The 25871-nt window shown below is 33.3% G+C and overlaps 2 protein-coding genes across 2 annotated transcripts in view; both read right to left on the bottom strand.

The window, feature by feature from the left end:
• prom (prominin) overlaps positions 1 to 25871 on the bottom strand; it is a 614595-nt gene that overhangs the window by 39457 nt on the left and 549267 nt on the right. The window lies entirely within an intron of this gene.
• Positions 3724 to 6217, bottom strand: LOC140448237 (uncharacterized). The gene is made up of 2 exons (XM_072541342.1): positions 6170 to 6217; positions 3724 to 4346 (listed from the first exon to the last, which is right to left on the bottom strand). The coding sequence occupies exons 1-2, from the start codon at positions 6215 to 6217 to the stop codon at positions 3801 to 3803; spliced, it is 594 nt and encodes a 197-aa protein (XP_072397443.1). The 3' UTR covers positions 3724 to 3800.

Raw genomic sequence — 25871 nt, forward strand, 5'->3', positions numbered from 1 at the left:
CATAAAAAGATTTAAAAAACTACGTAGACTAATACACTTCCAAGATAACAGTGTAGATGCCAACCAAGATCGTTTATTCAAAATCAGGCACCTTTTGGAAAGAATTCGATCAAACTGTAATAAAATTGAAGGAGAAAATCAGTATTCTATTGATAAAATGATGATTAGTTACAAAGGAAATAAAGCGGGAAATCTTCGCCAATACTTGCCGAAAAAACCTAGAAAGTGGGGTTTCAAAATGTTTGTAAGGGCAGGAGTTCCTGAAATAGTTTACGACTTTTTTATTTACACGGGATCCTCTACATCATATGGTTTTTTCTGAAAAAGAATCTAACCTGGGTTCAGGCGGCAAAGTAGTTGTTCAACTTTGTAAAACAATTCCTCATCCTTTGGAAAGTATTGTATATTTTGATAACTGGTTCTGTTCATTAGAACTGATTACGCTGTTGAAAAATGAACGTGGAATAGACAGTCTGGGAACCATAAGAAGTAACCGATTACTTAATTGCACTTTGGAGTCTGATAAAATTCTGTTGAAAAAAGGTAGAGGATCCATTAACTACAAAGTTGATAATAATGCAGGAATAGCTGTAGTAAAATGGGCAGACATCAAATGCGCCACCTTGGCTCGTTCATATATATCCCATAGCACTATTGTCCAAATAAAGAGATACTGTAAAAATAAGAAAAAAAAAGTTGACGTTAGTTGTCCTCAAATAATAAAACAATACAACAAACATATGGGAGGCGTTAATTTAGCTGATATGCTGATCACTTTATACAAAACACCTTTCAAATCGCGCAGGTGATATTTGGGAATATTTACCCAGCTAATAGACATTTCTGTAAACAACGCTTGGCTGATATGTAGAAGAGATATGCAGGCTACTGAAAATGGAAAACATGATAAATTGAAAACGTTTCAATTACATTTAGCTTCATCGCTTCTAAAATGTGACAATATCACTAAAACTAGGAAATCTGATTTTGCAGATGTGCAACCGTCTGAAAAAATTAGAGTACCAGTAACAGCCAGACCTACAGACGACGTCAGACATGACCAAATCGGACATTTTCCAACTTTTGTTGAGAAGGGGAGATGTAAACTTTGTGTAAGTGGGCAAACAACGGTTTTCTGTCAAAAATGTGGCTTACGTTTGTGCATTGTAAGTGGTAATAATTCTAGAAATTGTTTTACAATTTACCATACAAAGAACAACTAGATAAGTAATTTTTTTATTTTTTTGTAATTTTTACGTTTACTTTTAGTCGAACAAAATTATTTGTTTTGCAATTGATAAATGCTTTCTTAGTTTTTTAACATAATTATTAATTAGTTTGCAATTTTCAACCCTCTAAAAAGAATCTCCCTCACCTATACCTCTGAACAAAATCATCTCTATAAGCATTTTTGGTGTGTACCATAAATGGGCAATGTACCCCACAAGATACATACTGTTTTTTTGCAAACGTGTATAAAAATTTATAAAAATTTTTTTTCTGTATTGCTTAATGTATATTTTCTGTCGACCATCCATTTATGATTAATTTTAACACCCTCAAAATCATTGATTAATGACCCCTATTAATGAATGATTTTCTATTAATGAACGATTTTATTATAGGCAACACAACATACATTGCTTGTATAATAATTTAACCACATTTAACGCTCTGTGATTGGCAGTGTCCTGTGGTGTAGGCAACAAAACATATAGTACCTATTTATATTCCCACTAAAAAATTATTTAAAATGACATAGCCGCTGTAAGTACTGTCTGTCATTGTATGTCATTATTTATCGTTAAGAAAATAATCATTTAAACTAAGATATTTTTATTTCTGAAAAGTTCGGTCGACGGAAAAGTTTTGTAACGAACTCGTGAATTAAAATGGCGATTAACAATCTCGAACATTAACGCACTCGCTTCGCTCGCGCGTTAATATATCTCAATTGTTAATCGCCCTTATTAATACACTTGTTGGTTAAATAACTATTAATAAACACAATGTAAAATTTTTAATATTTCACTTTAAATAAAATTTTGCCCGTTTAAGGGTTAAAGCAGTTGTGACATATAAATAGATTACCATCATTGCTGTCTATGCTTAAAAGGAATCCAACATTCGTGATAATAAAAACTACAGTCATCGCATTTTAATTTATTTGATTGAATATCATTTGAACAAATAGAACATTTGACTTTTTTTGAATTCTTTTTGTTGCTACATTGATTTTTGATTAATTTTTCTTCTCTTTTACGTTTCCTATCTTGTTTTTGTTTTTCCTGCTCTTCTTTTAACTCCTGCTTTTTTCGTAACATTTCTTGATATCGTGCAGATGTAATAGCAAAAGGAAGTCTTTCCGTGTTACGTTTATTTTTTCATTCCGGTAGAGTAGGAGAAGTTAAAATATTACCCAACAATTCGTGTTTAACAATAATTTTACTTGTATAGGGTAAATCATTGGTACTACTACTCTCAGAAATATTTACATTTTTAATACCATTTTGTTCTGATGTTTTTATTTCAGTATTTTTAACGGGAGATGTGACAGCTATAGTTTGAATAATATTAATCTTTGTGTCTCTATTTTTTAGAATCATTGGGTTATCCGAATGTTTTAAATCATGTTCAAAAAAATACCAAATTTTGAACAACAAATTCAAATTATCGTCGCTAGGTAGATTATTCTTTGGATTTTCCTTTAAATTCTCTAAGCTATGAACTTTTTCAGGACCTAAGATATTTACAAAAGTATTATACACTATCTTCGAATTAAATTTTTTACTACTTCTTTACCTAAACATTTTGTGTAGTCAATAGCATCTGCTTTAAATGGAAACGGTCCGCAAACCTTGAAAACATTTACTATTGTTTCAGTTTTACAGCTTTTTTGTAGCTTTCTCCAATATGAAAGCAAATACAACCTTATTTACTACATCTCCTGGATGCTGTTCTTCTCATTCTCTCACTGACTGTCGCCAAGCTTTTTTTAGTGGACAGAAAATAGAAACGTCGCGTGGTTGTAAAATCCTTGTGGAGTTAGGATAAAGTGCAATTACTCTAATCGGCAGTTCACTACACAATACACTTAAATGGTAACTTAGATTACTCTTGTGTCCATCTACAAAAAGAATAACTGGAAGCTTAATATTATATTCAATTGGTTTGGGGTAAGATAAAAACATTCGCAATATACTGATAGAATGTCTCTGATGTCATCCAAACATTATCGCTTCTGTCCACAGCCCATTTAGGATTAATGCCTTTAGCAACTTTTTATAGAATACGTTGATAAGGATAAACAACCATAGGCACGCAAATTTTACCGTCTGCTAAAAACGTAAACATTACAGTGGCGTTTTCTTTTGAACAGCTTTTTTCAACATTATAGACATTTTTTGAATCTTTCATAGCAAATACTTTTCCAGTAGATGGACATATTTAAAATCCTGACTCATCTTCATAAAAAATTCTTGATAGATCAGTTATTTTTGCTTATTTATTTGGTCAACCAATTGACCTCTGAATCCATGCAGTTGTACCATCTAAAAAAAAACTGAAGTTTTTTATGTCGAGCCATAAATATTATAGGTATTATATGGTCATCGTTAATATTTATTTAATTTTTTAGTTTTCTCATTACTTAGGAAATTACAATACGTATATATTGCATTTGTAATCATTTGGTTGTATTTCAAAAAAAAAATAAACTGAAGATTGAAGTTTGTACTTTTTATTCATATGTAAATATATTAATAATTATTATTTAAATATCAGTCGATATAATGAAGTAATTACCATGGTTGAACAACTGGTGCAGCGGAATAAGCAGACAAAAGTGGCGAAGCATATCCGGCATATGGCACTGGCGCAGCAGCTACACTTCTAGCCACTAGAGGGGCTGAGTAGGCAGATACAACTGGAGCAGGGGCGCTATATGCTAAAGGAGATACGCTTTGGGCTAGTACTGGAGCCGAGTAAGCTGATACAACTGGAGCAGCTGAGGCATAGCTAACGGGTGTCAAACTTTTGGCTACTATGGGACTAGAGTAAGCTGACACGACTGGTGCCGGGGCTGCGTAGGCAACTGGGGCAGAGTATGCAACTGGAGCTACTGATTTGGCAAAAACTGGTGCAGAGTACGAAGAAATTACTGGAGCTGGAGCTGGTAAAGCTAAAGGAGACGAGTAAGCAGATACTACTGGAGCCACTGATTTAAGTACATTTGGAGCAGCAAACACAGGTGCAGATGAGTATGCGGAGATGACAGGACCAGCAACTGGAGCCTCACTTAGTATACCTGCATTTGTGAAGGCAATAAGTGCAGCAAAAGTTAAAACCTAAAAATAGTAGATGTTTATTATACATTATTCTAAATATGCTAAAATAAATATGACTCTATTTTTATCATTTTTAATATTCTGTCTTCGAAAATTACCGACAATAATATTAAAAAGTCAATATATGTAATGGTTACAATTTTTTTTTGTTAAGTCAGCGATAATTTTAGTTTTGTTTTCCTACTTTGGGCAGTTTTATTATATTTATACGAGTTTTTAAACAGTTTGGTACTCCTACTGTTAAAAATGTCCATAGCTATGGATAAAGAGTTGGTTCTTCAATATTATGACATTCTAGTTTGCACAAAATTAAAGACTATTCGCGTATTAGATGGTTAGATATCACAGTAATATTAAAATGACACATTTTTTAAAAGTTACTTACTTTGAAAGACATATTGTTTTTCGTTGGTCTATGAATAGAAGACTGATGGTGTTTCGCTCATAATGGCCTGTTTTTATACAATATCTTCTGTCTACAAGCTCGTACCACTTTCAGTTTCGCAAAATTAATATATGCATACACAAGTAATATATGTATTCTTCACAAATTATACCTAGTAGGATGTCAATATAGTTAAGTAAATTTAGTATAGTCATGTTATGTAATCTTTTTTTTTATTATATCAATTGGATCGATATTATTGATGAGATATTTCGTTTTAATTATGCAGAAGTCTAATTTATTTACTAATTATGTGTATATTTTTCTACAAAAAAAGTTACTGATTTTCTGAAATTTTGAAATTTATAAAAAGGAGAAATTTAGAGGAATTTATCCTTTAAACCTGATTGGTACAAATCTATATCTGGTGAAATAAAAATTATTGGGGCATTACTAAAATTGAGAACTAAAATCTGCAGATAGAACGAATAACCAAGATAGCGGTGAATATTTAATTTGTATTAAGACTGCACTCATCAAAAAAATGTGTGGTTAAAACCAGACAAGTTATATTTGATTTTATACAAGAGTGATAAAACCAGCAATAATATAATGCATCAGTTATCTGGCGACCAAAGGTGCCGTAAGATGGTGCCATGATTAAATTAAGAAAAGTGCAAAGGCTTGCTTGACTCGAAATTACAGTAGTATCAGGAAGCATAATAATAGCAGTCCGTGCTTCGGAGGACGCGTAAAGGCCGGTTTTCACGCTACGTCTTATTGTACGTTTTGTTGGATAGACAAATCCTATACAATAAAACGTGGCATGTAGACAGCAAAACGTACGTCTTGTCGAATCGAAATGAAAATCAAGGTCAGATCGTAGAAATGATGGGAGAAGCATAGTTTTGCGAGAACTGATAGGATAAAACGTTACGTAAAAATACATGTTCAGACAAGTCGTCCGATCTTGACTTATTTGACGACTAGTTTCACTGCAGTTCGCTTCATTTTTCTTAAAAAAACCTAAAAATGTCAGATTTGCGGCAATGCATCCACGATTTTCTCAGGGAATTTATTGAATTGTATAAAAGTTTTTAAGTAGTTCTGTTTTAAAACCAAGTAGATTGCATTACAGGTTTCAGGAATTATTTGGCATAACGCTGGTTTGGATATTATGGTTGTGAACTCTAAGTCCTTGACGCTGCGTCCTGTTGTAAGATATCTGAGAGTTGCTGTGAGTCTTTCATGGGGTGTAATGGCTTTTCTTATGAGGTGTCTTATTTTATTATGTATAGTGTTACCAACTCTAGCAATTGACAATAGGCTGAAGTGTCCATTCGCAAATAATTGCGCCAGTCATCTGGTTCGCCTCTCAGTTATTTTAGTAATTAGACGTGGGAATACTGGCTTCTTTTGAGAAGCCCACTCTCCTGACCATCTTGTCTTTTCCCTCCTCATCCCCTTTTTCCTTTTCCTTAGTCATAGTATCGTTATGATTGAAAAAATAAAAGAAAACAGCCGTGTTTCATCCATAATAAAAAAAATCACTAAACAAACTTCACAGAACTCAAGACTCTGAATTAGAAATGAGGTAGAAAATGGAAGGAAAAACGTAGTGTGTATACACTGGACAAAACGTACAATAAGACGTAGTGTGAAAACGGGACTTAAAGCCGTTGGTCCTGGCTACGTAAAAGGTCGTTAAGGTCGTAAAAGGTCATGTAAAGGCTGCTCATTGTTATCAGGGGAGGTGAAAATAGGATAATATAGACTGTATAGCTTTTTTATGGCTTTGGATACCTTAATCTATAGATATACGATAATGTATTGACTTATTCTGTTTGTTATTAATATATTAGTTAGCATAGAGATAAATTAAAATATCTTATAATTAACACTATTAAATTAACAAGAAACCACTCTTTCACTCGTCACATTCGGGGCCTAACAAGTTTATAGAAATATTTAATACCGTAAAGAGATTATACAACATTATTTTTACGTTGAGTTGTTTACGTTTAGGAGTTATAGGAAATATTGTATTCCAGTCAATTAGTTTCATTTCGGGACTATTGGCGCCATCTATCAAACGGGTATATATGCACAGATCTGGTTTACAGAATATTGTAAAAAACGGTATCAGTGTTAATATTCCCAGTGTCACCTTGTGAGTTAGTACTTTTGACAAACTTCAAAATTTTTCGAGTGAACATTGTTTTATTACTTATCATGCTTCTTACTAAACATTTAAATTTATTTGAGGATAATTACATAATTTTGGCTAGTTATTAAAGCAATTTAAGCAACACTATAGAAAAATGTTTCTGCTAGGATAACATTGCGTGATGATTTCACCGAATATTCCAAATTTTGTGTAAGACATAGACTAACTCTTTGGTTTTTGAAATATATATTAAGTGTCAATATTCAGTACAGAGCAGTAACATACTATTTCTTTTATTTTAGAGACTATGTCATAGGAAGTCAATCTAAAAAACGTTTCTAAGAACAAGAACTGAGGGACAAAGTGACATCAATTGAACGTGGTAAAGATGATTGCGAGATACTTGACGTCATGGCCATCGATTCCGATTTTGATGAGGATTCTGACGCGGAATACATTTAACCGATTACGTCAACAACGTACACCCCAACATTATGGCAGTACTAATCACATTGGCGATGCGTTTTCTGAGAATTCAGATGATAGCATTTGCAGATTTTGACTATAAGGAGAAAGTTAGTTCATGTAACAGTCGTATTGGTGTACTTGCATCGTCTAATGTGGAAAGTGAATCTAATGAAAAGATGCAGCCACCTGTCACAAAATATGTCTGGACCAAATCTTCTTATATATATATACCCCGTATTTAGGCGTTCACACGCCCTTTCGGTAGGGATCTATGGAGGAGTATTACCTAGCCGCAAGCCCTTATCTCTTGTCGTACTGCTTCACCATAGGCCGATCAGATACCAGCATATTCTAGACTAAGCCGCAGATTCATTTTAGAATTTTAAACTACTGCGTTAGCCTTTTTGTTTTCTGTTCACCGAGCCGGGGATTGAACTGACATCTCTCGCATTGAAGCGAAGGAGAAGCCAGCCGCCCAGCCCGCTTGGCTATCCGATCGACACCAAATCTTCTTACCAACCAATAAATTTTCACACGCTCAGTTTACGAGTAAAATTGGATTGAGCTGCAACTTTCATTAGACGAGTTAAAGAATTTCTTGGCATGGTTTTATAAATGGGGTCCATTATCTTCCTAGTTTGAAACTACATTAGTCCAATGCTGAAACCTTTCATTTCACCCAAGAGAGCGGCGACAACACAAACAAAAATCAAAGCCAAAGGACTAAATACGAAATCCACGGAATACTAATACAGGAAAAGAATATCAGAGAAGATCGCTGGAAATGAAATATTAGAAAATGATAACATCGAGGAAAGCTAAAAAATCTCAAAAATAACATAATGAACGTAGCAACAGAATCACTTGGAGAGAGGAAATTAACGAACACTAACATATCAAAAAAGAAAACACCATGATTTAGAGAGGAAGTGAAGACAAAATGTGAAGAAAATAAGAAAGCCTTTTAACAATACAGAACACAACACAACAGACATACAGCCACTGTCAACGAATCAGAAATTAAACGAATACTTTCGTTAGACAAATAAAAAAGGAACACTGACAGAGTTTCTCAAAAGAGATGGAACACGACTTCTACGGAACACAAAAAGAACTATAAAGAATGATCAGAGGACAAAGAAAAGAGATGAACGAACCAATAAAAACGAAACACATTGAGAAGGAAACATGGGTAGACTACTTTCGATCCCTATTTACGAAAAGTGATGATAATGAACCAACAACACCAGAGGTGACGACAAACAAAGGAATAAATATTGAGGAGGAAGAGATAAAGGAAGCATTAAGGAAATTAGTAGAAAATCACAAGGAAAGGACAGAATACCGAACGAACTTCTCAAGTACGGAGGACCAGCTCTGAATAAACAACTACTAAAACTAATCCAAAAAATAATAGAACAAAACAGAATTCCTCAAGAATGGAGATCAAGCATCCTAATACCTCTCATCAAAAAGGAAGACAAATCGGACCCGGAAAATTACAGAGGAATTAATTTATTAAACACAACACTAAAATTAAAAACCAAAGTGATAACAAATAAACTGAATGAAATAACACTAGCAGAAAAACAACAAGGTGTTAGGTCGGAAGATCATGCACCGACGCTATATTTATAATAAGGTGAGTGCAAGAGAAATCATTAGAATACATCAAACCGGTATATCTATGTTTCTTGGACATTACAAAGGCATTTGACCGGGTCAAATTAAAATAGGTAGTAAGGGGTGAATAAAGGCTGGTAAGGGGTCTTGGGGGCGACATGAAGCTGCCGATGCTTTTGTCGGAACACAACGCTAAGAAATGCCCACTGTTTTCCAACGAATGAGTTGGAGGTTTTTGGAATAAAACTCAGCTCTGCCAGCAAATTCTACTCTCACGTCCACGAAGACATACCATGTCGCGTAACCACTGGGTGCATGGCGTACAATGGGAGTGCGTTATGTAGCAGACGAGAAAGGGTAAAAGGTGAGTTTCTGGCGCCTAAAACCTGGAACATATCGGCTAGGGGAATGAACCCCAACAGAAAATTCGGTCCTCCAAGGACGTTGGTTAAGTCGTAAGGCCAGCGACCTTACACTTCTGCAGTGAAAATTTTGCAGTGCTAAAATACCCAATCAGCCTCGGTTACCGGACGGAAATTACAGTAGACGAAAACAGCAACGAAAATGGACCATGAATTACGGAATCTGGAATATACAGGGAATCCGGAACAAACAACAAGAAATTATGCAGGAATTCGTAACTCGAAAATTAGATATAGCCATTCTCTCTGAGACCAAGAAAAAAGGAAATGGAAGCGAAAAATTAAAAGACTATGTACATTTCTTCTCAGGAGTGGGAAAGGATCAAAAAGCAAGAGCAGGGATATCAATATTTGTACACAAGAAATTCGAAAAATATATTAAATCTTGGAAAGCATACAAAGAACGTTTTATTAAAGTGACGATTCTCCTAAGAGGAACACAAATAACAATTCTGCGGGTATATGCCGTAAATAATGACTACTCAGTGCAAGGAAAGGAAGCTTTTGAAGAAGACTTTAGAAAAATCCTGAACGAAAGTCCTAACAGCCATGAGATTATATGCGGAGGACACCTTAATGCCAGAGTAGGAAAACAAGTTCAAAGTAAAGCGGCAGGCATGCATGGAGAAGAAACTGTTAACAACAACGGAGAAAGACTCATAAATATATGCCAACAATATGAGTTAAAGATTTTGAATGGGTTTTTCGCTTACATACATAAATACACCTGGTATCAGCACACAAGAGGTCTAAAATCGATAATAGATTATTTCATAACAAGACAACAAACTGAGTTAAGAGTAAAGGACATAAAGGTAAATAGAGGAGCAGAGTGCGGCTCGGACCACTGCCTGATAATAGGAAAAATATATATACCATTCGTAGACAGGAACCACACAGACATCAACAAAGAACACAGAGAAAAAATAGAAAAATATGTACACCTTACATAATCTAGATAACGAGAGCACAGTTATTTTACTCCTGGAGACTAAAACACAAACTACAGGAATCACACAGATCAACGACGGATGGATAGGAACATATAAAAAACTGCATGAAAGATGCAGCGCTAGAAGCCTTAAGGCCACAGGTACGGAGAGTAGATAAACCATATTGGTGGGATAAAAAAGTGGAAGAAAAGATAAAAAGAAAGAAGGAAGTATATCTAAAGTTATTACAAGAGGGAGTCGAACATACAAAACAACAATATAAAAACTTGAATAAAGAAGTCAAACGAGAAGTGGTTAAAAAAAAAATAGTGCATGGGAACAAAAATGCCATTACCTAGACAACCATATAGGAGGGACAAAGAGCTCTGAAGCCTGGAGAACTATAAAAACGATGAGAACAACGACTAAAAACAAGGTCATAATAAATAGAACACCAGAGAACACATGGGTAGAGCATTTTGAGAACTTATTAACAGAGAGAAGTGAAAGGTTTAAACAGACAAATAAACAAGTGGAAGCAGAAGGAAGAATCGAAATATCAATAGAACAAGTGAAAGAAGCAGTTAAGGGAATGAAATTAAAAACATCTCCAGGCCCAGGCGGAATACATCCAGAGTTGATTAGGTATGGATCATCAAAACTGTTTGAGATGATCCGAAAATTATTCGAAAGATGCTTAAACGGAAAAGAAGTTCCAGAAGAATGGAGACAATCGTATATCTCTCCAATACACAAGAAAGGCACAAAGATGGATCCTAAAAACTATAGAGGGATCGCAGTGATTGCTACTATAGGCCGACTATACTCAAAAGTACTACGAAACCTGATAGAAAATGATATTAAAGACAAACAACCCGAAGAACAAGCGGGATTTAGGGCCGGACGCTCCACTATGGATAATATTTTCATATTAAAAATTGCAATAGAAAAACCAGTGCAGAGAAATAGAGAAACTCATATAGCTTTAATAGATTTGGAAAAAGCATATGACAGTGTACCGATCTCCCAACTATGGATAGAAATGGGTAACTTAAAAATAAACCCAATTCTTATTAACGCCCCCAAAAAATATTACGAACAAAACTTTGCAAGAATTAAAATGGGACAAGAAATTACCTCCCCTTTTCAAACAACAAAGGGACTAAGAAAAGGCTGCTGTCTGTCACCCACCTTATTTAAAATCTATTTGGACAGATCCTTAGTGAAATGGGTAAAAAAATGTAGAAACATGGGAATAACGGTGGAAGAAAACATGCTATATACACTTTTCTTTGCGGATGACCAGATAGTAATTGCCGAAGACAGCTACGATCTTAGCTATATGGCAAGAAAACTGCAAGAAGAATATAAGGTGGCAGGTCTAAACATGAATATGACAAAATGTGAATATCTCTCAGTGGGAACAGATGAAATATGTGACCTAGTCTTGGAAGACGACAAAATCAAAGGCGTGCAATCCTGGAAATATTTGGGGTCATTTTCAACAAGAAAGGAAATAGCGCAGATGAAATCAGGGAAAGAATAAACAAGGGCAGAGCAGCGGCCCGTGCCTTAAACTTTCTTCTCTGGCAAAAAACAATTCGACGAGAAACCAAAAAACACATTTACGGTAGTATAGTCCAAAGTATTACACTTTACGGTTCGGAAGTATGGGACGTCACTACAGCTAATAAAAACAAACTTATAAAGACAGAAATGGATTATCTGAGACGAAGCTGCGGTAGATTGAAACTGGAGAGAGTTAGCAACGAACTAATAAGAAACGAAATGAAAATGGAGCGAAATATCAATGATGACATAGAAAGAAAACAATTAATCTGGTTCGGACATGTTAAAAGAATGCCAGAGTACAGATGGCCTAGAAGAGTACTAAAATGGATCCCTCCTGAAAGAAAAAAGAGAGGACGACCACGGAGAAGTTGGCGCAACGATATTGATGAAGCAATGACGGCAAGGGATTTAGAAGAGGCAACTGCATATGACAGAAAAAGATGGAAATTGGGGGCGGAGAAGCGGCGACAGCCGTAATAAATCCGTTATTATATATAAATTAAAAGACGTTATTCATTTACTTTACGTAAGAGAGAAAACGATCAAAAACATCTACCAAAACAACACAATAAAAGTAAAAGTAAAAGTAGAAGAAGAACTAACCGATCCTATTGGGCTGTCAATGGAATAAGACAGGAAGATTCCCTGAGTCCTTTATTGTTCAACCTGATTATGGATCAAATAATAAAACAATTAAGAACTAAAAAGGGATACCAAATGGGAGAAAAACAATTTAAAATCATCTGCTATACAGAGGACGCAATACTACTCTCTCAAAGTGAAGATGATTTACAACGTATGCTGCACTAGTTTAACATAATCGCCAAAAAATTTAACATGTTAATTTCCCCAAAAAAGACAAAATGCATGATTACAACAGCAAATTTACTAAGATGTAAATTGGAGCTGGAAGGTCAGATAATAAAACAAGTGATGAAGTTTAAATATCTAAGCATCACATTATCTAGTTACGGCAAGCTCGAAACTGAAGTGGAAGGTTAGGTGAATAGAGCAAATATAGCCGCAGGCTGCCTAAATAAAACAATATGGAGAAATAAAAATATCGGGAAAGAAACGAACGGCAGAATTTACAAAACAGTCATCAGACCAATAATGACATATGCAGCAGAAACAAGACCTGACACAGAGAGGACAAAAAAGAGGTTAGAAATAGCAGAGATGAAAACACTTAGAAAAATTGATGGGACTATGGGACATAGCTGGAAGTACAGATATTCAAAGTAGATACAAGGTGAAGAATATCAAGAACTGGGTAAGACATAGAAGAGTAGAATGGAATGATCATATAAGCTGAATAACAACAAATAGAGTAGTAAACAAGGCAATAGGCGGTTTCCCAATAGGAAGACGATGGAACGACAACTTACTGGAGGCACATTGAAAAACAGACATAGTCATGAGTATATAAAAAGAGAAGAAGAAGAAGAATTTTTAATAACGAAGAGACAACATTTAAATCGAGAAACGCATGGCATGCTATCGGGATGCTTCAAGCTGGTAGAAGTCAATGAGATGTTGCTGAGGTCCTCCATACTAATAGAACTGTCATTATTCGTTTGTGGTTAAGGTGTCGAGAAACTAGTGATGTGCCTGAAGGCTGTCAAGCATGTCAATTTTGAAATCACATAACCAATAATAAAAACTTTGGTTACAGATTTTCAGCATTTGTATAAAAACCATTTTTGCGAACAATTTCCGGAGTGAAAATCGAAAAATCAAATATTAGTTATTTAAAAATGTGATTTTCATCAAAATCACAACCAATAATTATTGTGGCTTAATGCCATGCCGTAAAAACATAGTATTTAACTTTTACGTTTCACTAGAAAGTTGTTTCAAAACCTAACATTGTATTATTTACGATATACGTACAATAGTGTCTTTAAAAATACAAAAGAGATAACTCCATAAAATCTTTATATCAAAAAAGGCTAGAACAGAAAATACAAATGGAGAATATCGAAAATGAAAACAATGCAGAGACTAGCTGGAGGAAACTTAAGAAAAATATTCTGGATGCTGCCCGAGAAGCACTTGGAACGAAAATAATAAACAAAAATTGGTCAATGAAAACAACATGGTACACTAGAGGTTAAACAAAAATGTCACCAAAAAAAGAAAGCTTTCCTAAAATATAAGTCAGAAAAAACGAATAAATCATATGAAGAATATAAAAGAATAAGAACTGAAACTCATCAAATAGTAAGAAAAACAAAAAGAGATTACTGGGAAAGATTCACAAAAGGACTACAGATGGATTTCTATGGATAATAGAAACAAGTATGGCGCTTACAAAGAAGCGAAATGAAAGAACTAGTTGAAATAGAACACATACAAGAGGATACATGGGTGGCTTTCTTGACAGAAATGTTTAAAAAACAAAACGAAGAACCTTTATCAGAAACGCAAAATATAATAACTGAGAAAAAGACCGAAATCTCCCAACACGATGTGAAAGAAGGAATAAAAAAATTAAAAAACAGAAAGTCACCAGGAGAAGATCAAATACCAAAGGAACTCTGAAAATATGGAGGTGATCACCTTGTACAACAACTGCAACTTCTTATTAATAAAGTAATCACCACGAACAGAATACCAGATGAATGGAGGAGAGCGATCATGGTGATTTTCTTTAAAAAAGGAGATAAGAAATACCCCAATAATTATTAACACTCAAATTGACAAGAATAACAGCGATAAAAATAAACCAACGAATATCTCTGCAAGAGGAACAGCAAGGATTTCGGACAGGAAGATCATGCATGGATGCAGTTTTTGTAATAAGACAAATAAAAGAAAAATCGCTGAAATACAACAAACCAGCATATATGTGTCTAATAGATTTGAAGAAAGCGTTTGATAGAGTGAGAATTAGAGACGCGATACATTTATTATATCAAAAGGGAATATCACTGGATTTAGCAAAAACCATTGAGAATATATATTAAAGATAACATAGCTATGGTAAGATGTAAAAGAAAACTATCGCAACCTATCAAATATGAAACTGGTATTAAACATGAAGATTCGCTGAGCCCATTAATATTTAATCTGATAATGGATGAAATCATAAAGAAGGTTAAAAAAAAGAGGATATAGAATGGGAGAAAAAAAAATAAGGATAATATGCTACGCCGACCACGCCATAATAACAGCCGAAGATTAAGATGACCTACAAGGATTAATTAAAGAATTCGAAGATACAGCGCTCATATACAACATGGAGATCTCAACAGAGAAAACTAAAGCGATAGTGATATCACTGATCATCGGAACCAAGGCGCTGAATATGTAAACTAGTCGTAAATACCAAATAATAGAACAGGTGATGGAAACTGAGTACTTGGGAATACAACTGTCAAGCTACCTAAAAGTGGAAGAAGAAGTACAAAAACAAGTAAACATGGCAAACAGAGCAGCAGGATGTCTCAACAACATAATCTGGAGAAACAAATACCTCACAACGGAAACAAAAACCAGGATATATAAATCAACAGTAAGACCGATAATGACGTACATAGCGAAAACAAGAGCAGATACGGCGAAAACACAAAGACTACTGGAAACAACAGAAATGAAAATCTTACAAAAAAATAACAAACCAAACTCTAAGAGACAGAGTAAGAAGTGAGGAAATACGAGCGAGATGTGGTATAGGAAATAAACGCGTGGACCAAAAGAAGAAAAGTGGAATGGAATCAACACATAGAAAGAATAACCGGAAAATAGAATAGTACGAATAGCAAGAGACAAATCGCCAAATGGAAGAAGATCATTGGGACGACCGAGGAAAAGATGGTCAGACAACGTCAATTCAGGCTAAAAAACCGAAGTAAAACTTTGCCTATTTATAAATAAAATTTTGCCTATTTATAAAGTAGAACGAAGAAGAAGAAGAAAAATACAAAAATACCTATTAATATTATTATTTTGTAGTCAATTCCAGTACATTAAAATAATTTCATTGACCTGATGTTTGAACAAGCTTTATTAAATTCAAGTTTATGATAATATTTAATGCAATCAATGCGTTTTATACAATTATGTTGGCGTGGTTTAAACTGTTAGCGTTAAAGTTAATTTAATTTTGGGCCTTTTCAAAATATTGCGTGTCATGGTTACAAACTGAGCTTGATTAACTTTTACACAAAATTGTAGTGGTTTTAACATGGTAATGTTGTATAATATATATACATATATATATATATATATATATATATATATATATATATATATATATATATATATATATATATATATATATATATATATTGTTATGATGTATTATTTGTGAATGATGAGCAATGAGTGTTTTTTAATAATATATATAGGGTTTTTATCGCGGTTCTCAAAGAATTAGTTTGTAAGCACTTTTTGAAATTATCTTTATTATATCTATTATGAAACACACATATATATCTAAAATAGACAATGTAAATTTAAAACAAACTATCTTTTAATTGAAATTCTTATGACACTAATTAAATTATATTAACAAATTTTTTACCTTTCTGTCACTGAATGCCTAAATGAAACTGTTCTCCAAAATAAAGATTTTAATCACCACTCAATGTCTTCGTTCTCAGCCTCGGTTATCCTTGTTTTTGTGAAATTACTTTTCCCAATTATCAGCTTCCAACAATTTAAAACATTTTTCTTCTTAACAGCATTTATATATATATATATATATATATATATATATATATATATATATATATATATATATATATATTCTTCTTTTCAATATACCAATATCCAATCACCAAATATATTATATAATTTTAATTTTCAATTAATACTTCCTTCCATTATCCAATTACCACTTTTACATAACATAATTTTTAATCTTCAATAATATTATCTTTATACTGTTTCTTAATCTTCATTGAACTTATTATATTGAACATCTGGACCTTCTGACTGACTATCTTGAACTTACTGAACAATTGACTTCACTAACTAAATGTGTCTATCTTCTAACTAACTTTCTTACTAACTGACTGGTCATCTTGAATCCAAATCACCGGGTATTTATATCTTTTTCCACGTTCCAGAATCATCTGGCAAGAAATCATATTCGAATTGTTCTATATGATTGTTCTCGAAAAAGTATATGTTCTGGTTATGTCCATTTCACAGACATAACCATATTCGAGAACGTTCTACCGTAAACAAAGGTTAAATTCTGTATGCTAGATAATTCTTTACTATTCTATCGAGAATTTTATCGACATTTAGGCTTTTCAGATAAGAATATAAACTTAAATCAGTAACTTAAACACTCTAATTTAATAAACTACACATTTTAAACAACATATAACCCTACTTTATATTCGTAATAATTATTTAAAATGTCATTTAAGTGTATAGTTGGTTGCCTATGCACATGGCTCACTTAAATATATTTACAATATTATAATTATTAAAAAAAAAACTTTTTACACTTATTATATGCTAATTTCTTAAGAATACCCTCATATAAATAATTTTTATAAAATTCTCTAGTATATAACTTATTAAAATAACTAAATATTTTTTATATCTAACATTATCTAGTGTGTAACTTATAAATTATTTTCTTTAAACACCAATCATCTCTATATATATATATATATATATATATATATATATATATATATATATATATATATATATATATATATATATATAGAAAATGGAAAAGGATAATGCGAGTGAATAATAAAAGTAAAAAGTAAAGGCATGTCTCGCAAAACAGAAAACCAAAAATGGTATATCGATGGAAGGCAACCGTATATACGTATTTCTGACTATTGGTCGTCTTCAGTACGGTGCAGCCAAGTTAGAGTGGTGTTAGAGCGGTGTGGCATTAGAGATGCCACAAATTGGTTGCATTGCTCCTGTAGTGATCCTTTCCCAAGTTAATATGCTCCTTTTCTAACTTGGCTGCACCGTACTGAAGACGACCAATAGTCAGAAATACGTATATACGGTTGCCTTCCATCGATATACCATTTTTGGTTTTCTGTTTTGCGAGACATGCCTTTACTTTTTACTTTTATACATATATATATATATATATATATATATATATATATATATATATATATATATATATATATATATATATATATATATATATATAAATTAAGGATCACTCGAAGAGGTAAGTGGTGGGTTTTTTGGTCAAAAGGTCAAAAAGACAAAGAAGGTGGCTACTTCATCTATTTATTTGAAGACGTTTAGCTATTTAATCAGAAAGCATCATCAGTTCATCTTAAAAGAATAATATGAAAATCCAAACATCCATAGAGAGGTTAATACAAACGTGTTACCTCAAAAAGACATGTAGCAGTCAATGGTATAGAATGTAAAAAAGCTTAAGACATTAGACTTAAAGCCTAATTCGAAGTAAACTGCCAAATTGCTGATTTGCACTACTTTTAAATGTTTTTTTTGCATTATACTTTCAGTAAAAGTAATACAGTAAAACATTTCCACAGAATTTGGATGAATTTGAGAAATAAGTATGAAAGGGAGAAGAAAGCGTCGTCTTTTAGTTCCAGAGCTCCTGTTAATCCACTCAAAATAAATAAATATTATAATAAACAATAGTATAAACACACATTTTGTTTATGATTCTTTAATTTATAGGTTACGTTGAATGTCGGTTAATGTCACTCATTCATAGTCACCAACTCTAGCCACTGTTTCTACTCATGCGCAAAAATTTTACTCCCTTGATTTATGAATTGACATAATTATTTACAGTCCGTTTGTTACGTCTCCAGTGCGTCTACGTCTACAGTCCGTCAAACTATATATCCAGCTTAAGAATCAAGTTCTTAAATTGTTAAGTGTATTCTGTATTACTATATGGAATCCTGAATCATGAAGGATAATATAATGAATAAATTAGAAGCCTTCTCGATCTGGATAGAATGCTCAAAATATCATGGGTTCAACGCATTTCAAACATAAAAGTCCTAAACGGAATAGTAAGCAAGCAATTCGATTAAACTTAATCTGAAAGACTTGCACACCCCTTAGAATGACATTCGGTCGTTACAATTTATTAGAGCGAGGTGTAATAATTCGTATATTCAGGAACAACTCCACCGCGCTCGAATGCTCCAGACCATCCCTTTTCCCCCTAGAGCACTCTGATATGCGATAGGGGCTCACTATCGCCCAAATACTTTTCGTGTGACTCTGTTCAGTTTGGCAACTCAGTGCCTGAGGATGTGGGCCCTTTGTGCCCGGGTTTTGAGGTTTTGTTAATTTTATTTAGATGGCTTTCGCCTTTTTGTTGGTATTTTTAAATCCTCTTGAAAATAAACATCAATTATTAAAAATGGTTATTGACGTTTCAATGTCCACTTCGGAAATCGTTCTCAAAATATAAATATTAGTAAATTAAACAAGTTAAAAATGTTAGTGCTATATGCTGGGGCTTTTTGTGAGGCTGAGTACTGTTTCTGGTGTTCTTGGAATATCTGCGGTGTATATCGATACCTTAGAACACAATTGTGCTATGTCCTCGGAGTGCTATTTTTCGAAAATGCAAAATAAAGTTTTGCGGATCGCATTACTCAAGTGCTGCATATAATTTTGTTTTATTAGTTATTTTACTAACTCGATGCTATCTTAAAAAATAATTAAAATAATAATTTAAGTTATTTCTAAAAGATTTTTTAAAATTTGTATGGACATATTACCTTTGTACTACATAGACTTTTACAACTCTGGACATGGAACAATTGTTCACTAACTTTTTTAGTATTCTATAAAAAAATTTTATCCCAAATAAACCTTGATTAGGGTCTTTTATTTTGAATTTATCAAAGATCAGGTATTTATTTATATTTTAATTATTTCCAGGTAGGGTTAAATAAAAAAACAATAAGATAAAAATTGAAATAGTGACACCTAGTAGGACTAAAATAAAAGGTTTAACATAAGTAAAAACTTGCTTTATATATATTTTTTCAATTAAGTTGAAGTCTTATAACTTATAAATACATTTATTAAACACTAATAAACCAAAGCAGGCCTAATCCTCGTCTTTCTTGCGGTTCCACACTTTTCTTCATCATTTCATCTTTCTTTCCTCTAGCCGAGGGCAAGTTGTTGCAAAAAATTGAGGATTCTCGGGGTATCACGCCATGCTTCAGAAGGCCTAACAAGTCCCTTTTTTGCAATTGAAATGTCTAAGCGTTTGCGATATTTCCGTTTTAAAGAAATATTTTCCCATTGGATTTCTGTATGGTTAATTTTTATATAATTAAATTCCCCACGCACGTCGTCATCGTATTTGAAGCCAACTTTATGAACATTTTTTTCAAATCTGAACCATTTAACCTTTAGCCAGTTTAATATTTTGCCATCAAGTGTTTTTCTATTTTGCACTAACTTGTTTAACAAGTCCTCTATGTCATAAATGTCGTCGTACGCTAGATGCTGGATATTGTATGGAAATTGTCGTTTCCTGTTAAGTTCGATTAATAATTTATATTCATTCGTGGTGTAAATATTTTTTGAATGTGGAGATCGCTCAATAGTGGCGTGAATGATGTCATCCTCAAGGTGGCTATGGCCACTTTTCATAAATTTATTGTCGATAAATTTTAAATTAGAGTTATTTACGGCGTAAAAATGCTTGTAATTACATTGCGATTTCGATTTTGCCCTCTTCAAGTATCTGCGTAGAGCACGACCTGTTGTATATTTGGATCTAATGATTCAATGTATTTTAATAAGGAGGTTGATTGATGAGTTGATAACGAGTCTACATTTAAACCGACATTTGCAATCATCTAGATTTACTTGCTTGCCATGAATTTCGGCATTTCCCTTTTTTCCTTGTGTCTCATTCCATAAAAAACAGTGCCTTTGATTACGCGAATCAAAGATGGTAATATTAGGCAAAGAAGGCTTTCCCTTATAGTAAATTTGACAATATCTAGCAAACGGTATTGTCATAACTGCCTGAAGGTCAAAAACTACCGTAAATAATCTTTTTATTGTCATGTGCAGCTTTTTTATTTTCATCTTTCTTAACCTTTATTGCATTTTTTCTTTAAACATGCTGTTGGTATTTTTCCGTGTTTGTTTCTTTGGTTCTCTCTGCCTAGTTGCACAGGGAACATTGGTCCTTTTTTGGTACGTAAATTGCTAAAGAAGGTTCATGTTCCCTGAATATCTTTCGGAAAACGTTGTTTTTCACTGCTTGTTTTTCAGAATCTTTCTTATACAGGTCGTACATGTTCTTAATGGTAAGATCAGGAGCAAGGTTTAATTGGAAACTGCGGAAACTTCGAAATAAATGCCAATACTTCTCGAATACGAGCTTGCGGAGTAGCGTTACTTGGCGGTCTTCCTTTTCTCTCATCACAACATCAAATTCTTTTTGATATTGAAAAAGTATTACAGAAGAACTTGAGGCAGACTCGTACATTTTCACCTTCACCATAAGGAAGGATGTAAGCTCTGCTGACTTCTTTGTTAAAATTGGAGTCAACGTTTCTCTTTCGTTTCCTGGCTACAGTTGTTTCTTTTATTATGGAGCATAAGAAGTTCTTCCGTCTAGATGAATCTCTCAAATTCCAATATTCTCGAAATAATAGTTTCTGTTGTTCAATACATGCGTGAAAAAACAGTAATAATATCATTTTCCAAGGTTCCTTGTTTTCTTAAGCGACTATTCCAATGTCATCTAAAACCCACGAAATTTATTGTAGTCAAAACAAAGGTTTAATAATACCCTTAATATTCTTACTAATAAGTGAAAAGTTATAGCTCCAACTTTTCTTTTTCAAGAGTAATATTAGCATTTGAGCTATCTTTGTCATCATCCTCAGGAATAAAAGTTGGATCTTTTTCATAATCATCCTCAGGACTGAAACTTGGATTTCCTTCAGTATCATGGTCCCAAATGTCCTCAACAGTATTATCATTTAAGATTAAATCAATATCCTGAACAGCACCTTCAACAAGTAAAACCCATTATTAAGAAAACTGCAGGCCCACTTATATCTTTGCCAGAAAAACAAAACAAAAAATAAGTATAAATTTTGGCCAACTTCAACAGATCATGCGCATAATCGTTTCGAATTGTGTTAAAGTACTTTGTAAGATCTTGCGATAAAACAATCTGAACTATTTTCGTATGTGTTTCAATGAGTTTTAAAACAAAGTTTTATGTAAAGTTAAAAAAAATTGAAGTAGCACTTAAGGAACCTACCCTCAAAATTACAATAATATTCTCCTTCTAGTGGTACAATGATTTCAAGTCAACAACGTTTCCTACGCCTTCCTCATGAGTAATGATATTTGTCAAAGTTTCTTCAGTATTACCTAAATAAAACAGTTAAAAGTAACGAATATAGTAACGAAAAAAAGTAGTCATTGAATAAAATATAAATGCTTTAAAAAAAGAATGGCTCAGAGAAATTACACAGAATGATCACGATGATATTTAACGAATATATTAATGGACATCCAACACCAGATGAATGGAAAACAGCATATATGACCCCAATATATAAAAAAGGTGACAGGAGAAATTGTAAAAACTATAGAGGGATATCGGTCACAAGCTCAATGAGTCGACTATACGGTCGAATACTACGGGACCTGATAGAGGAAGATTATCAATCGTCTGAAGACGAAGAACCAGGAGGATTTAGAGCAGGTCGTTCATGTACAGATAACATCTTCTGTCTTAAACAAATTATAGAAAAGAAAATTGTGACAAATAGAGAGTTACATATGACTTTTGTAGATCTTAAGAAGGCATATGACACAGTCCCGTTAAATAAACTATGGGAAATCCTGGGCACATCAAACATACATCAAACATTGGTTAGTGCTCTCAAAGATCTATATTATGGTTCAAACTCCCAAATGAAATTCGGAAACCTCTTAGCTGAAAAATTTGCAGTTACTAAGGGTCTCAGACAAGGATGTTGTATCTCTCCGACTCTATTTAACATTTATATCTCTGCAGCTCTGAAACAATGGAAAACGAAAGTCAAAGAATGGGTATACAACTGAACGATCAGGATTACATATATACTTTACAGTTTGCAGATGATCAGGTGGTGATCTCAAATGACAAAGATGACATGGAATACATGCTTAGAAAACTAATTGAAGAATACCAGAAATGGGGATTAAATATCATTTAGAAAAGACAAAATACCTCTCAATTGGAGCTGAAGCAGAACAACTCGATATCGATGACAATCAAAAAATAAATCCATGCAACGAATATAAATACCTGGGCGTCATCTTCGACCGTAGTGGAAAAGACGAACGAGAAATAGAACATCGAATTGTACAAGCACGAAGAGCTATAGCATGTTTGAACGGAGTTCTATGGAGTAAAGAAATATCAAAGAAAAGAAAATGGAAAATCTATGAGACAATGGTTAAAACTAGCCTACTTTATGGAGCTGAGACATGGAGAATAACCGAAAAATATAAGAAAAATGTCGAAGCCACGGAAATGGATGCCATCAGAAGATCGATGAGAATATCAAGAGCCGACAGAATATGGAATGAAGTGATAAAACAACACATGGGTATAGAGGGCACTATAGTTGAGGATATTGAGAGAAAACAGCTCATATGGTATGGGCATGTGAGCCGAATGGAGGACGAAAGATTGCCTAAAAAAACGATGATGTGGCAACCCCCAGAGAAGAGGAAACGAGGAAGACCACCACAGAGCTGGAACCTGGGAGTTAGGAAAGCGATTAGCGCTCGAAATCTGGACGAAGACCTAACTCAAGACAGAATACAGTGGCGTTTGGGAGTCGGACAACGTCGTAAGACGTTATAAAAAAAAACCGAATACATATATAATGTTTTAAAAAAATTAAATAAACAAATCAACCAAAAGTTAATAGAACGAAGAAATCTGATAGATCTACTATAATAAATCATTATATTATGGTTGATAATATGATTGTCAATAATTTTTATGAATCAGAATTAATTATAAATATTATTATACCAGCTAAAAATATACCTGTAGTTTCAGTTGCAATATCTTTGCCATTGATTTGAATTGGGGTTACGTCGACAATATTATTTTTAATTTTTTCATTTGAAAATCTTATATCTCTGCACATCACTATAATTCTATGGATGCTCCAGACATTTTAAAATTAAAATATTAACTTAAACGGACACTATTAAACTTGTTAACTGCCGCCTAAAAAACATTCGGTTATTCTGTTGCCGGCAGAATATTATACCATAACCATAGAATTAGACCCATAAAATGACTCATGTCAAGAGCGCAGGAGCCGTGTTGCCGATACATAAGGAGGATTGGTCAAAACGCCAGAGCTCCGTTGCCCACAGTCAATAGGTCAACGTAAGCAGCATAAATTTAATAATAACACAGTGACAACTTATATTAATAATATGTTTGTCATTGTCTTGATAACACAAAAGTTTTATATCCGGAAAAAGCACAAGTGTTCACTTAAACGATCTAGCAGGTGGACATGGTACTTATGTGCACCCCTATACTATTCGAAGGTGGAACACTTTTTTATTTAACGCTATTAAATTAACTTTAGATTATTTTTGGAAATAAATCAGTTGTGCAGTTGAAATATGTAATATTATTCTATCATAAATTATTGTCCCCAACATTTAAGAAAAAAAAAAGTGGACATAGCACAATTGTGTTCTAAGGTGTCGATATTGTGTACAGTAGGGGTGACAGGACTGCTCCCTGTGACACTCCAGCCTCCAGAGCTCCATGCGTTATGCGAATTATGAATGTTATTGGGAAAAACACTTTTTTAAAAACTGAACTCACAATTAAAACTTTTGTTTTCGACTTACAAAGATTTTAGTAACAACAACAATAAATTAAATCAGACTCCTCTAAGTCCTTAGATTGAATCAGAGCTAGATTAGAAGATAAATTAAACAAAGATTTGAATAGATTAACAGAAAGATTATAATAATTTAAAAATATCTCCTCTAAGTCTTTAGATTAACTTTAGAGTCAGATTTAGAAACTTATTTAAAGACAAAATTGAATAGCTTAATAAATACTATAAATTAATAAACATATAGATTAATAGATAGAAAATAAGTAGATTAAGATTGATATATTTATATATTGACTATTGAAAATTTACTATACTGATTTGACTATTGAATATAAATTATATTGAAAATTTTTAAAATATGGCAGTTCCACAATTTGACGTTAAAAATTTATGCATTCATCCAAATTTTGACGGAAATTCAAATGAATTACATGAATTTATTAAAGTTTCTACAATACTTCTAAACCATTATTATGACAGACTTAATGCAGCTAATATACAAAACAAATTTTTGCTTCATGGTATTATCAGTAAATTAACAGGTAGAGCCAAAGAAGTTATATCTGTATATGGATGCGAAAGTTGGGATGAAATAAAAAACGCAATAATCCAAAATTTCGGAGACCAGAGAGACGAACATTCGCTTACAAGGGATCTAGTAAATTTAAGACAAGGCTCAACAGAATCTATTATGCATTTTTATGAAAAAATCATGGGGCTTTTCAGTTGTATTAATAATTACCTAGAATTACATACGATAAATGCCGATATTAAAAAGAGCAAACAAGAATTTTTCCGTCAACAAGCTCTTACAACATTCTTAGCAGGCCTACTGGAACCAATGGGCTCTGTTATCAGAGCAATGAGACCAGGAAGTTTAGCCACGGCAATACAATACGTACAGGAAGAAAATAATGTTCGATACCTTCAAAAAAATTAAATAAGTCAACCTTCAACATCAGGAAGAAGCGAAAATTATCAAGAACGCCGACCTCAGAGACAGCAGATGCCTGTACCTATCCAGAAGCAATTGTATCAACAGCCAAATTTTGCACTTCCGCGATGGCAGCAACCAATGAGACATTTCTATCCGCAGAAT

This window comes from Diabrotica undecimpunctata, chromosome 8, assembly GCF_040954645.1.
Source record: "Diabrotica undecimpunctata isolate CICGRU chromosome 8, icDiaUnde3, whole genome shotgun sequence".
NCBI lineage: Eukaryota > Metazoa > Arthropoda > Insecta > Coleoptera > Chrysomelidae > Diabrotica > Diabrotica undecimpunctata.